The following is a 17,691-nucleotide window of genomic DNA, read 5'->3' as shown; positions in this document are numbered from 1 at the left end:
GAGGGACGACCGAAGAAGACGTCAGAGAGGTAAGCTTGACTCCACCCCCCCCCCCCCCCCCCCCCCCCGCCCAGCCCACACATCATTAATGGGAGATATCCGGATAGCAAAAATCCGGATATCTCCGGAAGCCGAATTTGAGCATCCCTGGTGCTAAGTAGGTTAGCACTGCTTTGTGAATCAAGCCCTTAGTGGGGAGCATAGATGCATGAAAAGTTCACAACTCTGTACAATCAGGACGATCTGCAATACAAATACATAGTGCGGTTTTAGACCTCACCAATACTGATATACTGGTGCATGTTCATATGATAAATTACAGCCGAATAAGAAACACTAGGAGGAGGTCCCTGCTCTTGTGGGCTTAGTCTAGAGCACAGGTGTCAAACTCTAGGCCCGCAGGCCGAATGTGGCCCACCTTGCCATTTTACGTGACCCTCGACAGCTTCCAATGTCTATTATTGTAAGCAGTAGGGATGATCAGATATGCAAATTGTTCCGAGTTGATGCAAATGTATGCAGCTTGAAAATGGACCAATCAATTTAAACCTGGGTTTAAACTGATTAGTCCATTTTAAACTGCATATATTTGCATGAAAATTTGCATAATTTCAGAACCATTTGCATCTCATTGATCACCCTAGTAAGCAGCAAAAGAAAGACAGCAAATTGCCTTCCAGTCCAAAGGAGCACACCGGTGGCAGTGTTTCTGACTGAAGCATTATCAGTTTGTGCTAATAACCCATGTGACATCTCTCCCCCCCCCCCCCCTCCCCAGTATGGTGCCCCCTCCTTGGATCCGAGCGCCCCATGGTAAATCATACACACGTCTACACATCTTCAAAACACCCCCCCCCCCCCCCCCGACATTATCTCCCCACATAGCAGAGTAGCACAGTGGAGCCATGTAATGTTTACCTGCTTTAGCGATGCATTGTCTCTTCTGTTCTTCCTGGCGGTCGCAAGCTTTGTGCTTCTATAACTCCTCCCGATCATGTGGCCTGCCTCAAGAACCCAAGATATGCTGCATACAGCGTGTGGCTGTCAGGAAGATCAGAGGAGACCCGAAGCAACGCTGGGGCAGGTAAATATTAGACTGCTACACTGCACAAGGGGAGGAGCGGGCACCCCTGGGCTAGAGGTTAGTGGGCAGGAGACGAGTGGATTGGCGGATGAGGCAATAAGGCTACCAATGGCAAATTATAGGCTGAGAAAATGTCAGTGCTATGTAAATGAATGATAAATTAGTAAATGGTTTGCTTGGAATGCTTTTGTTTTGATTGAAAATTGACTACTGGTAGATGGTGTCATTTTTATTCCCGTGTCTTGTGTGTCTGTCTAGCCCAAAGGAGCAGACAGGAAGCAGAAGACGGACAGAGAAAAGATTGAGAAAAGAACTCTTCAAGAGAGAGAGAAATACCAACCATCCTACGAAACAACTATATTGACTGAGGTGAGGTTTTAATTTTACTCTCCATATTAACCACCCTGGCGTTCTGATTAAATCGCCAGGGTGGCTGCGGGAGGGTTTTTTTTAAATAAAAAAAAAACTATTTCATGCAGCCAACTGAAAGTTGGCTGCATGAAAGCCCACTAGAGGGCGCTCCGGAGGCGATCTTCCGATCGCCTCCGGCGGCAAGAGATAACACGGAAGGCCGCAATGAGCGGCCCTCCGTGTTTCGCTTCCCTCGTCGCCATGGCGACGAGCGGAGTGACGTCATGGACGTCAGCCGACGTCTTGACGTCAGCCGCCTCCGATCCAGCCCTTAGCGCTGGCCGGAACTGTTTGTTACGGCTACGCTGGGCTCGGGCGGCTGGGGGGACCCTCTTTCGCCGCTGCACGCGGCGGATCGTCGCGCTGCAGCGGCGATCAGGCAGCACACGCGGCTGGCAAAGTGCCGGCTGCGTGTGCTGCTTTTTATTTGGTGCAAATCGGCCCAGCAGGGCCTGAGCGGCAGCCTCTGGCGGTGTTGGACGAGCTGAGCTCGTCCAGACCGCTCAGCAGGTTAAAGGTATGCTGGCTAAAGCAACCCACATACACTCATCCAAGGGTTGGAGATCGGAGTACCTACTGTGAAAAAGACAGGAGTCTGTCATGTCATGGTCTGTATTGCTGGAGGATTGATGTGGCCCACCCCCATTGGTGGCTGCCGAGCTGGGGGAGTGGCAATGCAGACTGAGGTTTCTGAAGAGCCATGGCCGCTACTGCATTGACCAACTGCATTGGTGGAGCCTCACCTGTGACCCAACCTCATTGGACTCACTCAAATCTCTCTCTCTCTCTCTCTCTCTCTCTCTCTCTCTCTCTCTCTCTCTCTCTTCTAAATTATAATAATAAATAGCTCATAGGCTTGGAGTGTTTATTTATCTTTGTATGAGTCAGAGTGGTGCAACTAAATATTTTGAATTAAAAAAATGTTTGGTTTGGGTCCGCTTTAACAATCTGTTGAGACATTAATCTGTTATCCGGCTCTGTTTTTGTTTTTTGTTTTGTTTTTTACTGGAGGTACTCCTTTAAAGGGACTCCGAGCTCAGCAAAAAAAGTAAAGTTGTACTCACCAGGGTCTTTCTCCAGCCCAGTGCTGGTCGGGAGGTCCCACGCCGGCGTCCTGGCTCCTCTCCTTCACCCCGCTCCGGTATGGCTGACAGGCCGCAGCCCGGGCGACACTCGGTGGAGTGTCGGGCTGCAGCTTCCGCGTATGACGCGGATTACGTCACACGCCGGCCGCCTCGCGTCATCACGGCGGCCGGCGGGAAAGTACTGCGCATGCGCGCTTTAATCGCGCATGCGCAGTACTTTCACGCCGGCCGCCGTGATGACGCGAGGCGGCCGGCGTGTGACGTAATCCGCGTCATACGCGGAAGCTGCAGCCCGACACTCCACCGAGTGTCGCCCGGGCTGCGGCCTGTCAGCCATACCGGAGCAGGGTGAAGGAGAGGAGCCAGGACGCCGGCGTGGGACCTCCCGACCAGCACTGGGCTGGAGAAAGACCCTGGTGAGTACAACTTTACTTTTTTCGCTGAGCTCGGAGTCCCTTTAAAGGGAACCTTAAAGTGAACCTCTGGACTAAAAATCTACTCAGCAGAACTTAACAGTTTCACAGCATCAGAACTTTGTTTTTCTTACCAAAGCATCATTTTTAGCTGCATTTTTAGCTAAGTTCCACCCATCAAAAAGAAGCACGGGCTTTTTTTCCCTGATGCTGTACAGAGCATGATGGGATTTCCTATGTTGTTGTTCACGTTGCCTAGCAACTGGGAGAGGTGCTCAGGACACAGGACAGTTGGAACTGTGTCTCATGCTCCCTGTCACCTCCTTTCAACCAAAAAGATGGCTGCCATCAGGAAATCAAACATTTGCCTGTTCTTTTATAACAGGGTCTGTAGGAGATTATATTACTTATCTATTTTAATTAACATAACTAATGTAACTTTATGACAGTATGTCCGTTTAGGCTGGAGTTCCTCTTTAACTGAGCAGGATATGGATTTTTCCTTTTAAAATGCCAGTTGCCTGGCAGTCCTGCTCATCCTGTGTCTCTAATACTTTAATCCATAGCCCCTGAACAAACATGCAGATCAGGTGCTCTGACTTAAAGTGAACCAGAGACGAAGCACCCTCATGTATTTTACCATACAGGTAGTCCCCGGTTAACGAACGATATAGGGACTGTAGGCTCGTTCTTAACCTGAACCAGTCCTTAAGTCAGAACGGTGTGCCTTCTCTGTCTCCTGTGCTTCCAGTGTCCCCCTCTGTGTCATCTGTGTTCCCCTCTGTTTCATATCTGCCCCCCTCTGTGTCTTTGTGTGCCACCCGTGGTGCCCCCTAATGCAGAGTATGCGCAGCAGAAGGGACTACAAGTCTTACCTCTTCCATTGCGGCTCCGGACCAATCAGCGACGCCCCCTTTCCCTTCACCATTCCTCCCAGCGGCTTCACTAGTAGCATGGCGCAATCAGAAGGAGCCCGGGGGCTCTTTTTGATTTCGTCATTAAACAACGCTAGGGAAGTCGCTGGGAGGAACATTAAGGAGAGAGAGGACGCCGCTGATTGGCCCGGAGCCGCCATGGAAGAGGTAAGACTTGTAGTCCCTTCTGCTGCGCATACTCTGCATTAGGAAAGGGGGCACGAGGTAGTCTCCGGGCTGCATGACGTCATCGCGGCGGGTCGGCTGGCGTCCGTATCGGCGAGTCGTTCGTAAGTCGGGCGTTCGTAACCCAGGGACTCCCTGTATAGATCAGTGGGAACATTACAGAAAACACCTACCCTGCGTTCTGTTTCATCCTTCACTGCTCAGCCTGTCTGTTAACAGCCCTGATAAAATCCCCAACTAAGCATTCAGTCTGGCTTTGCTCAGAAATCATTATAGCTGAGTCATTCTAGCAGAGCCAGAAGGGGGCAGGCTTGGGCTTGAAAAGAAATCAGTAAAGACAGACTCCACTATAATGATTCCTGAGCAAAGCCAGACTGAATGCTCATTCGGGTATTTTATCAGGGCTGAAAACAAGCAGGCTGAGCAGTGAAGAATGAAACAGAGAGCAAGGTAGGTGTTTTCTCTAATGTTCTCACTGATATATATGGTAAAATACATGAGGGTGCTTCGTCTCTGGTTCTCTTTAAATGTGGCTGGATTAGCTGCATGCTTGTTTCAGGTGTGTGATTCAGCCACTACTGCAGCCAGAGATCAGCAGGACTGCCAAGCAACTGGTATTGTTTAAAAGGAAGCATCCATATTCCTCTGTTAAGTTCCCTTTAAGCACTAAGCCTGGTGCATTCTGGGAATGGCCATGTTTTGGTCTGTTAGGATATTTGTCTTCAGAGCTTACAAACTTAGATTTTTCACAGAACTTGAAAATCTTATCTAGATTCTGTTAGAAATTAGCACTCTTGAAGCGGGCTGTTGGTTTTTAGATCACGCACTGGGTCCCTGTGTTAAGAGGTGAAACGCAAGTGACATTTTTGCTTACTCACTAAAACTGTCACAGGCCCCTTGTTAAATGTTTTATGTAACTTAAACATTCCATCCCCCACCCCATGGCCTCTAACATTAGGTAGAGATGTGAGGAAATGCGCTGAAAGGTAAATATGTTTGGGTCAAATGTCAAGCGTTGAGTGAATTTTGAGGAATCCTGTCAGCTTTTCTAAAATGCTTAAAGCTCCAGCCTTAACCGGTTCCCTGCCTGATGCCTAATGCTATCCTACACTCTGCACCACTGTCTAGCCTTAAATGATGCCTATTGTATAATATGACCTGTGGTTAACCCCATCCTTACCGTAACCTAGGAAACCCTGAGCTCCTTAAAGTGCCCCTGACCTGTTTTTTTTTCCCCTCCCATATGCTTTTAATACTGTTTTATTATTGGCGCTGTGACTGTCACAGCACCATTCTCCCCCCTGTAGCCCCCATTATGCTCATTCGTAATCTTTGAGCAGAATGACGACTATGGGCGGGGAGGAAGTGGCAGTTCTTCCTCCCCTCTGCCTGTCCATAATTGTGCCCCCTTCACTTGCTGCTATAGTTCCACATGTGATTCACTGCACACAGTGCGCAGGGGAGCTGAGCTGTGTGTGGGCCTGTGATAATTGAGGTTGGATATCCTTCTGACTGACCTCAATTATCACGAGCCCGCCTGCGCGATTTGTGCAGTGAATTAAATGTGGAACTATAGCGGCAAGTGAAGGGGGCAAAATTATGGATTTGCAGAGGGCCGCCCATTTTGGACAGCAGAACGGCGGCTGGAGGAGGGAGGCTGGTGCTAGTCGCAGCATCGGTAATAAAACCGTATTAAAAGTATTGGGGCGGAGGGGTCCAGGCAAGGGGTACGTTAAGCCCTCCTAAACTTTTGACCTTTCATAACCCTTTCAAAGAACTCCACCCACCAGCACACGACAGATATGAGTGCAGCTGTGCGGACTCCTGTGTACCCTCCTCATAGCAGGTTATTGCAGAGTCCATGCTGTCGGGTAACGTGCAAGTATCTGGTCTAGCATGCAAATGTCCAGGGATGGACTAGACTGAAGGCTTATGGGTTTAAGTAAGCTGTTTGAAGTTTGTGAATGGTGACCTCAGCTTCTCTCAGAAATCTGTGGTATTACATAAGTTTTTAATTACTCACTGCTCTTCGTTTCGCAGTGTTCTCCTTGGCCCGAATTGCCGTATCAGTCAAACTCATCCTCCTCTCCTGGCTACAACAGCTCTCCAAACAGCTTCACTATTGGAGAAGGGTAGGTGTCTGACATGTTTATACTGCTCAGAAGGTGACTCATCGCTTTTCCTTTCTAGAAAGTTGGGCAATATTGTTTTCCTATTGTTGCTGCAGCTTGTGTAGAGTATGGGATGCTCTAGGAAGATTTTTGCTCTAGGAATACTTATGTGGCTCTGCATTGTGTTGTAAAGGGTACTCGGTTAGGAGAGGGCTGGGTGTGGCTGCTCCACCGGGGAGACTTCTTGCTGAGCATTCAGCACCTCTCCTGTGGACAGCGACATGTCAGTTAACAAAAGACATTATTCATGTCAGTTTGGTCAGATCGCGTTTCTAAATTCTCGTATTTCTTGCTCTTTTCAGCAACTGCTCTCCACCCCCTCAGGTGGAACCGCCTCCGATTCGAAATGAAGTGAGTATGTCTGATATGTGTGAACTTTAGCATTTTAACCGATGTGCCATGAACCCAATAACCTGACACCTCGTCCCTAAAGCCTTGTATACACCTTAGATTTTTTTTTTAGTTGCCTGAGAAGATTGATTGCAAGGTGTGTACGGAGGCAGCTTCTCCTGCAAAAGGTTAAGCTGCCCTCCCACCCCAAAAAAACACGCAAGTTAGAAGGGGGTGGGGGAGGGATAGGTAACAACCTCTGAAAATACTACCATTTAATTGAAACTCGGTCACATGACCAGTTCTGTACCTGGTTTAAGACCGCAGTGCTCTCTGACAGACCATTGTTGGAGCCCTCCAGGTTCAGCAATCCACCTCTGACCCAGGCGGATAAGGAGCATGCCTTTAAGCCTCATCTACACGGTACAATTTTCCGTCCACTCGGATCTATTAGACCAGGGGCTCTCCAGCTGTTATAAAACTACAAATCCCAGCATGCATTTGCCTTTATTAATCATGACTGTGACTGTCAGACTCCTGCAATGCATTGTGGGACTTGTAGTTCCTTAACAGCTGGAGAGCCAAGGTTCCCTACCCCTCCCTGTATTAGACGGATCTAGTAGATAATTTCCAACCGGTCCAATCGGATTGCGATAGATTTTGGGCACTTATCAATGCAAAATTGATCTGAAACAATTTGGACGTCTACACACGATGCAATTTCTTATCAAATCACTGGTCGATCTGATGGAAAATTGTACTGTGTAGATGAGGCTTTAGATTTGATCTGTCTGGGGCTGTGGGGTTTGCTCTACACAATATGCTTCTCGGTTATGCAGCACTATTTTCCTTGACTCTGTTCCCACTCGTGACTGATGCCGTTCAGGGTCTTCTCCGATTGGTTTTCTCGTGTTCGCATCCGGAGTGGGTGGGGTTCCACCATAGGTTTCTATAGCAAAGGCATCTGGTATGTGGAGAAATGGTGCAGGTCAGGACATTGCTTTGTATTTACTGCAACGTTGTACTGGGTGGGTCCGTCAGAAATCCCAAGTGAAACCAGACCTTATTTTTATCACTAGATCCGTTTTGCATATCTGTTGGTGGACTGTAGAAAGCGTGCAAATAGAAACCAAGCCTTAATGCTAACTTCTTCCAGACACAAAACTCCCTTTTTAAACTGCACCATTAACCACCTTTTTGATGTTTAAAGGGGCAGTTTAGTGAAAATTGTTTTTCGTTAATCACATATCAGTTATTTAATAAGGAGAGCATACGTTTCCCCATAGACCTTGTGTTAAAAAATGTAGATAACATTAATTCTGCTTTTTAAGACAGCTGAGCTGCGTCATTACCATGCTAATCGACGGACTTCACCGATAGCAGACACTACAGCTGATTTATAACGGCTGGCTCACTCACTACAGAGAGCTGTGCTGTTCTCACATGTAACTAGCTAAGTAAATAAACAAACAGGCTGCTAAGTAAGTAACTAATTAGCAGCCTGTTTTATCTATTTACTTAGCTAGTTACATGTGAGAACAGCACAGCTCTCTGTAGTGAGTAAGCCAGCCGTTATAAATCAGCTGCAGTGTCTGCTACTATCAGTGAAGTCCGTCGTTTAGAGCATGGTAATGACGCAGCTCAGCTGTCTTAAAAAGCAGAATTAATGTTATCTACACAAGGTCTATGGAGAAACATATGCTCTCCTTATTAAATAACTGATATGTGATTAATGAAAAATAATTATTTTCACTAAACTACCCCTTTAACTTCCTGATGCTGACTAATGAAGATCTTTCTAATTCATGCTTTGCCCAACATCTTTTATACATTGTTACGTCTACACCGCCTCTCCGACCCGACAGCACCAGTGGCTTTTGACCTCATGGCTGGCATCCAGTCTGTTTATTACAGTGTAGTAGCTGAAACGGCTCCCATGTTACACAGACGCTTAAAGCACACCTGAATTGAGCGGGATATGGAGGCTGCCATATTTGTTGTGCAGTTCAGACAATGCTGCAGCCAAAGAGATCAGCAGGGCGCTGATATCTTTGGCTGAAGCAGTGTCTGAACTGCACGACAAAACGAGCATTTGGCAAATCCATTTAGACTTCAGCCACAGCACCTGCTCTGCATGCTTGTTCAGGGGCTATGGCTGAGTATTTAGAGGCAGAGGCTCAGCAGGACAGCCAGTCAATCTGCATTGTTTAAAAGGAAATAAATATCAGCCTCCACATCCCTCTCAGTTCAGGTGTGCTGTAAATAAACGACTTATGGTTAATGCATGATTTTGGAAGTGTGTGTGTGTGTGTGTGATAGAGCTTTTAGCTGGGAAAGGTTTAAACTGCTTAAACCATAGACCTGATTAGTTTTATCATTTTCAGCAGAAACCGTTGTCTGGGTTCAGTAATGAGGCGTGGAATATGGATGACAAAGGAAAGGTAAGTCATTTTCCTCCTAGCATTCGTCGTCTTGGAGTGCTTTGATCACACTGTGCTAATTTTCCTCTTCCCTGCCTTGCAGTACTTGGTGCCTTCGGCGTCCATACAAGATGTGCAGCAGTGGCTGCAGAGGAACCGCTTTCCTCAGTATTGCAGACTTCTGTCTAGTTTCTCAGGTACGTCATGCTGACTTTTTTTGTTGGCCCGTGAATGTAAATGTTTCAGGAGTGAGGTGTAAATTGTGGACATACAGTTACTGAGCGTTACCCCCTTACTCCAGCGAAGAGACGGTCAGGCTCAGTTCACATTTGCTTTTGCCAACGGAACCGACCGTATGGTTCAGTTGTCCGTTCCGCTGAATGGTCAAAACCATGCAGCAGGACCCAGTTTTCTGGACCGTTTCGCTCAGCGGAACGGAAGTGGAAGGTTTTGCAGCTACATAGGAACAAATAGAAAACTGACCGTTTACAGCACACTGGCTGTAAAAACGGACAGGTTTTTCTCTGATCCTGATGGTCGGATCCATACGGCCAGCTCCGCAAAAAACGCAGATGTGAACCGGGCTTTATGCGTTTTGAGCCAAACTGATCCGGTGAGCGGATCCGGTCTCCGCTTCACCAGAGGAGGATGCCTCTGTGCACACTGACAAAAGGAAAGTGAAAACGGATCTGATCAATTATCAATCGGATCAGTTTTCACTTTAGTTTGCTGTTAAATACATACCTGATGCTCTTTTGAAGCCAGCGGTAGAGGCTTCCTCTTCTTCCGCTGTGACTACACAGCGCGTCATGTGACTAATCACATGACGCGGAAGAAGACGGAAGCCTCTACTGCTGCCGGCTTCAAAAGAGCATTAGGTATGTATTTTACCCTCACTTACCCGCCCGGCTGCTGCACCCTCCCGCTCCTCAGGTTTAGGTCCCCCACGAAACGGTCAGTTTTTTCACTAGTGTGAAGAAACGTTCCATTTTTCATTGCCCCAATGCGGCAGCATTTTTTTTGTCCGGTTCCGTTTCGCTGTGCAGAACGGTTCGGAAAATTAGGGCTCCTGACCGGCTCACAGCTCTGTGGCGATTCAGTTCGGCAATTCTCCGGTATGTGTTGGTTTCTGGTACCCCAGCGGTCTGTGGTACTGAAGGGGGTAAAATCGCTCCCAAACAGCGGAGATGTAAATATTTACCTTTCCTGCTCTAGCGCAGTAGCAGCTTTCCGGTGGAAATAGCCGATCCTGATCAGGTCCGCTGTACTGCGCAGTAGAACGGACCCAATAGGACTTGGCTATTTCCACCCGAGGTAAGTAACCTCACAAGGGATACTTACCTCCCCAGGCAGGGATGCTCCGTATTCGTATGAAATCCGTATAGTTATTATCCGGATTTCATCCTGTTAAATCTAATCACCTGGGCTGATGGGGGTGTCAAGTACAAACACTTCCTCCTTCAACCCGGAAGGAGGAAGTGTTTGTAATCACGTGGACCGCATCGTGGGAGGCGCCGAGGGACGGACCGAAGATGTCAGGTAAGATTGACCCCCCCCCACACACAGGTGATCAGATTTAAAGAGACTCTGAAGCGAGAATTAATCTCGCTTCAGAGCTCATAGTTAGCAGGGGCACGCCGCACAAAGGGGGTCCCTTCACCCCCAAACCCACCCCAGCACGACTTGGTCGTGCATTTGGTCGCTCCTGGAGGCAGGGCTAACGGCTGCAGCCCTGCCTCCAGTCTCGTCTATCAGCGGCGCATCGCCGCCTCTCCCCCGCCCCTCTCAGTGAAGGAAGACTGAGGGGCGGGGGAGAGGCGGAGATACGCGCTGACAGACGCGCGTGGGGCAGGGCTGCGGCGGTTAGCCCTGCCCCAATGCGGAAGCGCTCCCCCGCATTACGGAGGGGATTTGGGGGGACAGGGACCCTCGTGCAGCCGCGGGATAGCGGCGTTTTAGCAGGGGCACAAATGCCCCTGCTATTTAGGAGGTCTGAAGCGAGATTTATTCTCGCTTCAGACTCTTTTTAACGGGATGAAATCCGGATAACAACTATCCGGATTTCATCCGAATACGGATTTGAGCATCCCTGTCCCCAGGGGCTGTTTTTTTGTGTGTTAGTTTTACTTTAAATTTGGGCACAAGTATTCCCCTACCCTAGTACCTCTGTGACAAATATTGTTTATATCCCCCTAGAAGTGTCTTTATATGATGAGCAGATCCCTTTCTATGTGTACCCAATCAGGAGTGCCTTCACCAGCCACCTCCTGCAGCACTGAACTGCATGCCGTGATCTCCTATGCCATGACTGCCTTGTGGTTGTGCAGTGTTCTGTTCATGCGCAGTTCATAAAACCTGCAGCTGCGCATGCACTGAACGCGGCCACCCGAGCGTGATTGTGGAGACACAGGCATGTGCAGTAGCCCGCGACTGAGGGCGGGTGCACACCAGAGCAGTTCTGGAGCGTTTTTTAAAACGCTTGCAGGGGAAAACCGCTTGGCTAATGAAAGTGAATGGGCTGGTGCACACCAGAGCGGGTCGTTTTTTCCACAAACACAAACTCGGGGGCTGCAGCATTTTTTAGATTTCTGAGGCGTTTCTGCCTCAATGTTAAAGTATAGGAGAGTGGAAAACCGCTCTGAAAAACGCTAGATCAGAGCGGTTTTCCAGGCGTTTTTGTTACAGAAGCTGTTCAGTAACAATATATGAAATCTGCTACACAAAAACGCTGCAAAAACGCTAGGCATGTTTAGAAAATGCCTCTATACATGCCTAGAATCACTCTGAGGGCTGGTGAACACCAAAACCCGCTAGCAGATCCGCAAAACTCTAGCGGTTTTTGAAACACTTTTTCCTATTATTCTGAAGTATTTCCGCTAGCGATTTTTGTAGCGTTTTTTGTGTCGCAGATTTCATATATTGTTACAGTAAAGCTGTTACTGAACAGCTTCTGTAACAAAAACGCCTGCAAAACTGCTCTGAACTGGCGTTTTTCAGAGCGGGTTTTTCCTATGCTTTACATTGGAGGCAGAAACGTCTCCAAAATCTGCAGCAGCCCGGGAGTATGCGTTTCTGCAAAACTCCGCCTGCTCTGGTTTGCACCAGCCCATTGAAATACATTACCCACGCATTTCCACAGCCGCAAGCGGCTGTAAAAACGCGACAGAACCCGCTTGGTGTGCACCAGCCCTGAAATCTGTTTCAAAAACCTCTAGCGTTTTGAGGATCTGTTAGAGGTTTTTGGTGTACACTGGGCAGTCAGGGACAAAGATAAGCACATCTCAGCTATTTGCTGTATCCGAAGTATGCAGGAGTGTCTTAGGACACGCAGAATTCTATCCCATGAGGTTGGGGCTGGCGGTGGGTGGTGGGGATCCCCTCTATGGTGAGACCACACGCTCTCCTTGCGGGAGATGCCATTTCTGGATGTTCCCCAGTAACTGTGAAGGATTCTCTGTTGATTGTGCTCTTTATGTTGCTATGAAAATGTCTGATCCTCAGTGAGAGCTTCTTATTAGCGTGTCAGTTGAGGAGTGTCCTTGGCAGAACATTGCTGGCACGCCGAAAAGGACATTCGTTGTTTTGCGTTGCTCAACATTTGGATCAGCGGGTGGAACGAGATTGCCAAAATTGATTTTTCAAACCACACCCACCTCTTCTGCATTGGGCTTTATTAAATATTGGCCACTGCCTTGCCAGATGCAAGCCTGGCAGAGGACAACGGCTCGTCATTTCACTTGCAGTGTACCTGTAAGGGAAAAAGTGCCTCATTTAGATATCTCAGTATCAGGGAAGCCTCTGGATAATTCAAAGGTTTTCCCGTCCCCCTCATCTCCACCGATCGAGCGCTGGGACCCCCTAAACCCCACCCACAAGGGCTTGTTGAGAAGTGTGCACAGTCCATGAATAAACACAGCCTCACTGCGCAATAAATCTTTCAACTCTAGTATCCTCTAAGTGTTTTACATATACCAGATTCCTCCAACAGTGCTGCCTTTTTTTTTTTTTTTTTTTTAAACCTGTAAGCTTCCGGCTGTGCAGTGTGAAAGGAGGGGAAATGGACACTGTGCTTTTGTTTGATGGTGTATATGGATTTGGCCATTTCATGTGGTCATGTGACCCCGGCAATGTTCCCTCCTCTTCTTCTGCAGGTGCTGACTTACTTAAAATGTCCAAAGAGGATTTCATCCAGGTGTGCGGCCCGGCAGATGGGATCCGGCTCTTCAATGCGGTGAAAGGAAGGTTGGTGGAAGTGCTGCATGATGGGAGACGGGATAAAGTCTTCTTCCAGTGACAATACTCAGTGTTCTCCTCCTTCTTCCCCCCCCCCTGCAGGACCGTGAGGCCCAGACTCACTATATATGTCTGCCACGAATCGGAACAAAGCCGCGCAGCCGTGCAGCACAAGCGGGAGCACAGCGACAACCTGTGTGGTAGGTGCTGCCTCTGTACAAAGAGATTGGATAGGGAAACGGAGGTTAACACTTGGCATGTCTTTAGGTGGCCAAACACGATACAATAAAGTGATCCAATTTTACGGCAATTCGATAAAAACAATCGTAATTTCTGATAACTCCAAAGCTTTATTTTTTATTCGAGCATAAAATCCGATCGGATTTCCCATTTTTATGCAATAAAAGTCTATCGGGAGTGCTGGATTTTTTGGATCAATTTATATATGAAAATGGAATGGTGTGTGTGGTAGATTGTCAGTTACCTTATATATACTTCCAATCAATTTTTTCAGACTTTTCAATCATTTTTTTCATAATTGGATAAATATTGAGCATAGGTGTTGTGGTATACTGGTCAGATTTTTTAAATGTTAAAATCAGTCAGAAAAATTGATTTCAATTATAGAATTGAAAAGATATTTATAAAAAAATGATGGTGTGTGGCCACCTTTAGAGCTGTAAAATAGTTCCCTGCTTCCCCCCCACCCCCTCAATATCACACAGACTGGGAAAACAAGATGGTGCTGCACCTTATAACGAACACAGACTAACAGGACCCCCAAATGGTGCAGTATAAATTGTAGGGGGGCTCCTCACAGGTGCGGGTTGCTTATCAGAGCAACCAACCGAGAAGGCATCTGGAGAAATCCCATCTCCATTCGGGTATTCCGGATAGTCTCTTTGCTGTTCGCTCTCTTAATAAGAAAAAAAAGTGTTATGGCCACCCACTTGGTAACAGCACTGGGGCCAGAGTAGCTCCACCTCCGGGGGGGAAGGGGGGGGGCGTTATTCGCAGTGGGGAAGATAGGTGCCAAAAATGGTATAAAATTAAAGACGAATAAGTGAAGCAGTGCCTTACCTCAAGGATGACCATATGACATTGTAAAAGAAGGGTTAATATAACCTACCTTCTCATGCCATGTCAAGTTGATCTGAGTGCCTCTTTGCAGCATTTATAGGCTGTTTAAAGTGTATTGCCCTCAGTCCTTGTACATTTTGGCTGGGCTGCCTCATGTAGTAGACTTCCAGATGCCCTACATTGATGAATGAGTAAAACACAACACACACTGTCGCGCACACACACTGTCGCGCACACACACTGTCGCGCGCACACACACTGTCGCGCGCACACACACTGTCGCGCGCACACACACTGTCGCGCGCACACACACTGTCGCGCGCACACACACTGTCGCGCGCACACACACTGTCGCGCGCACACACACTGTCGCGCACACACACACACACACACTGTCGCGCACACACACACACACTGTCGCGCACACACACTGTCGCGCACACACACACGCACACACTGTCACACACACACACTGTCACACACACACACACTGTCACACACACACACACTGTCGCGCGCACCACACTGTCGCGCACACACACACACCACACTGTCACACACACACACACCACACTGTCACACACACACACACCACACTGTCACACACACACACACCACACTGTCACACACACACACACACCACACACACGCGCCAGGAGAAGACAACCCACTTACCCCTCTCCATAGGGCAATACAATTCAGCCCCATTCCTGCCCATTTCTACCTTTCCATATCGCCCACCCCCGCCCCCATTTTTTTTTTTTTTTGACACACCTTAGAACTCCTGTTGAATTGTGGAAAATACAGGCACCTTGCTATAAACTGGATACTGTTTTTTTTTTTTTTTTTTTGGCTTCTTGTGCTTTAAACATCTGTTACAGATTACCCAGCAAGCTCATGGTGAACCAGAACTCTTAGGACTGTGTAAGGGGGCTGCAAAGAACCAAAAAGCCTCCTCACTAAAATGTTATCCAAAGCCAAAGTTTGCCTTTTTAAAACAGAAATTATTTGCGATTGTTCAAATTGGAGAGCGCATATGATAACAAAGGGTGATTTGCATATTCAGCAGTGATGCATTGTGGGAGACATCTTACGGTGACTCCAATCTGAATAATCGCAAATGCCTTATGTTTTAAGAAGACAAAATTTTGTGCTGTTAACAATGGTGGCCCCTATGTCTTTAGCTTGGCAGACTCCCTTTAACCACTTCGCATCCAGACCTTGTTTTCCCCTTATTGACCAGAGCAGTTTTGACACTTTAGCGGTGTCCCTTTTTAATCAGCAATAACTTCATCTGTACTTGTGCCACTTAAATTATCTATATATCGTTTTTTTCAGGATAAACTAGACTTTCATTGGGGGATATTTTGTCCCGAGAAAAAAAGGGAAAACCGTTAAAATTGCATTACTTCTCAGGTTTTCTTCAATTCTAGTAAAAAAGTACAAAGTGCTACAGTAGGTAAAAGACATGCCATCAGTATTAAGTCCCCCAAGGATAGATAGCCAGATGTGTGCCCAGTATCAGACCCCCCCAGTATAGCCAGATGTGCCCCCCAATATCAGCCTCTATTATAGCCAGATATGTCCCCGCATTTGCGACCCCCCCCCCCACATTTATATATACAGCTGCGTATCCCAATAAAGCCCCCCTCATTATAGCCAGATGTGTCCCCAGGATCAGTGCTCCCCATCATAGCCAGATGTTCCCCCAGGATTAGCGCCCCCGCCCCATTATTGCATATGTGCCCCCCAGCATTAAGTTATATCCCTCAGGACCATCAGATGTGCCCCCCATTATGAAATCCCCCACCCCATTACCCTGATGGGCCCCAATAATAATTTCACCCCCCCCCCCCCCACTTCAGATTTGGAACCCCCACCCTCTTATGGGCAGCCAGATGTGCACCCCCCCCTTACCACTATGCCCCCCCCCCCCCCCCCCCCGGCCAGATCGTTAAAAAAAAAAGCCCCTGCAAGATGAATATCTCACCTTACCTGGTTCCTGCGATCATCCTGCAGCTCCAGCCTCCATTCACCGCGCTTCAACTCAGCCCTGTGATACCGAACACCGGATCCCGGCTTGATGACGTCATCAAGCCGGGACCCGGATATTCAGCGTCACAGGGCTGAGTGAAGAGCGGTGTATGGAGGCTGGAGCTGCAGGATGATCGCAGGAACCAGTTCAGGTGAGATATTCATCTTGCAGGGGCTTTTTTTAACATTCCGACCACGGAGGGGGAGAGATGAATGATCACGCTGTTTGCTACAGCGGTGATCATTCATCCGCGGGGGGGTCACTAATTGGCTACAAGGGAACATGTTCCCTTTTGCCAATTAGTAAGGCAGCTGACAGTGCCGGGGGGTGCGCTCTGAAGCGCACCTGTTCCTGCACAAAAGCGCTGCAAGCAGGTCAGTATATCTACATCGCTGTGGCTTGGAGGGTGCCACAGCTGACGTAGATATACTGTAGTGGAGGGGAAAGTGGTTAATTAGTACTTTTGTTGCCCCTGCCCATTGGGAGGTCTCTTCCCCTATAATCTTGGCCTGTCAGACCGCAGTGACACACAAAGTTCTGTTGTTATTTTGGAGAATCTGTCAGCCCTGGGGAGAGCTGATCTGTGTGTCAGCAGTTTTATCGCTGGAATGCCAGATTCTGTAGATGTTTCAGGGTCTGTATTTCCTGTCTGACTGGTTTCTCCTACCACTCTGGTCATTGCATACAGAGGTGATGCAGTCCTGCCAGGATTAAGCCTTTGTGGATTAACCTATAGGCACTGCCATTGCCAATCTCTGGCTTAAAGGACAAGTTCTATGGCATGGAGTCGCCTAATATGCAGCTAAGACATTGGAGGACAACTATCAATAATGAAACCCATTGACATCCTGCTCTCATGCAATAGTTTTTGTCCAGCGTACATCGCATGCGTGTGTATGCTAACTTTTTTTCTATATCTGATCAATGTCGGATATGAGGAGCACTCACTCGAATTGGATGTGAAGTTAAAATTGCATGGTGTGTACCCACCATAATGGGGCCTGTTGGGTTAAGACCAGTCTTAGTGGGAGTTAAAGGGAACCGGAGAGGAAGCACCCTTGTGTAATTTAACATATATATCAGTAAGAACATTAGAGAAAACACTTACCCTGCTCTCTGTTTCATCCTCACTGCTTAAAAGTGTCTGTTATCAGCTGTGATAAGAATCCCGGACTGAGCATTCAGTCTGGCTTTGCTGGGAATGATTATTGCTGAGTCATTATAGCAGAGCCACAAGGGGGCAGGCTTGGGCTTGAAAAGACACCAGAGAAGACAAACTCAGCTATAATCTTTCCGTAGCAAAGCTAGACTGAGTGCTCAGTCAGGGAT

General features: G+C 47.9%; 1 protein-coding gene across 8 annotated transcripts in view; it reads left to right on the top strand.

The window, feature by feature from the left end:
* The window catches only part of TFCP2L1 (transcription factor CP2 like 1), a 97,567-nt gene that overhangs the window by 66,072 nt on the left and 13,804 nt on the right, over window positions 1-17,691 (top strand). For 6 of the 8 annotated variants that reach the window (XM_068246152.1, XM_068246155.1, XM_068246156.1 and 3 more), the window contains 7 exons: window positions 1,343-1,453; window positions 6,134-6,225; window positions 6,567-6,615; window positions 8,979-9,035; window positions 9,118-9,211; window positions 13,166-13,256; window positions 13,350-13,447. In XM_068246152.1, coding sequence (XP_068102253.1) covers window positions 1,343-1,453; window positions 6,134-6,225; window positions 6,567-6,615; window positions 8,979-9,035; window positions 9,118-9,211; window positions 13,166-13,256; window positions 13,350-13,447 — 592 coding nt within the window. The remainder of the gene's footprint in view (window positions 1-1,342; window positions 1,454-6,133; window positions 6,226-6,566; window positions 6,616-8,978; window positions 9,036-9,117; window positions 9,212-13,165; window positions 13,257-13,349; window positions 13,448-17,691) is intronic. The other 2 variants (XM_068246158.1, XM_068246153.1) reach the window with 1 other exon arrangement.

This window comes from Hyperolius riggenbachi, chromosome 7, assembly GCF_040937935.1.
Source record: "Hyperolius riggenbachi isolate aHypRig1 chromosome 7, aHypRig1.pri, whole genome shotgun sequence".
Classification (NCBI taxonomy): domain Eukaryota; kingdom Metazoa; phylum Chordata; class Amphibia; order Anura; family Hyperoliidae; genus Hyperolius; species Hyperolius riggenbachi.
The sequence above is the reverse complement of the archived record's forward strand: the minus strand, read 5'-3'. Positions and strand labels throughout refer to the sequence as shown.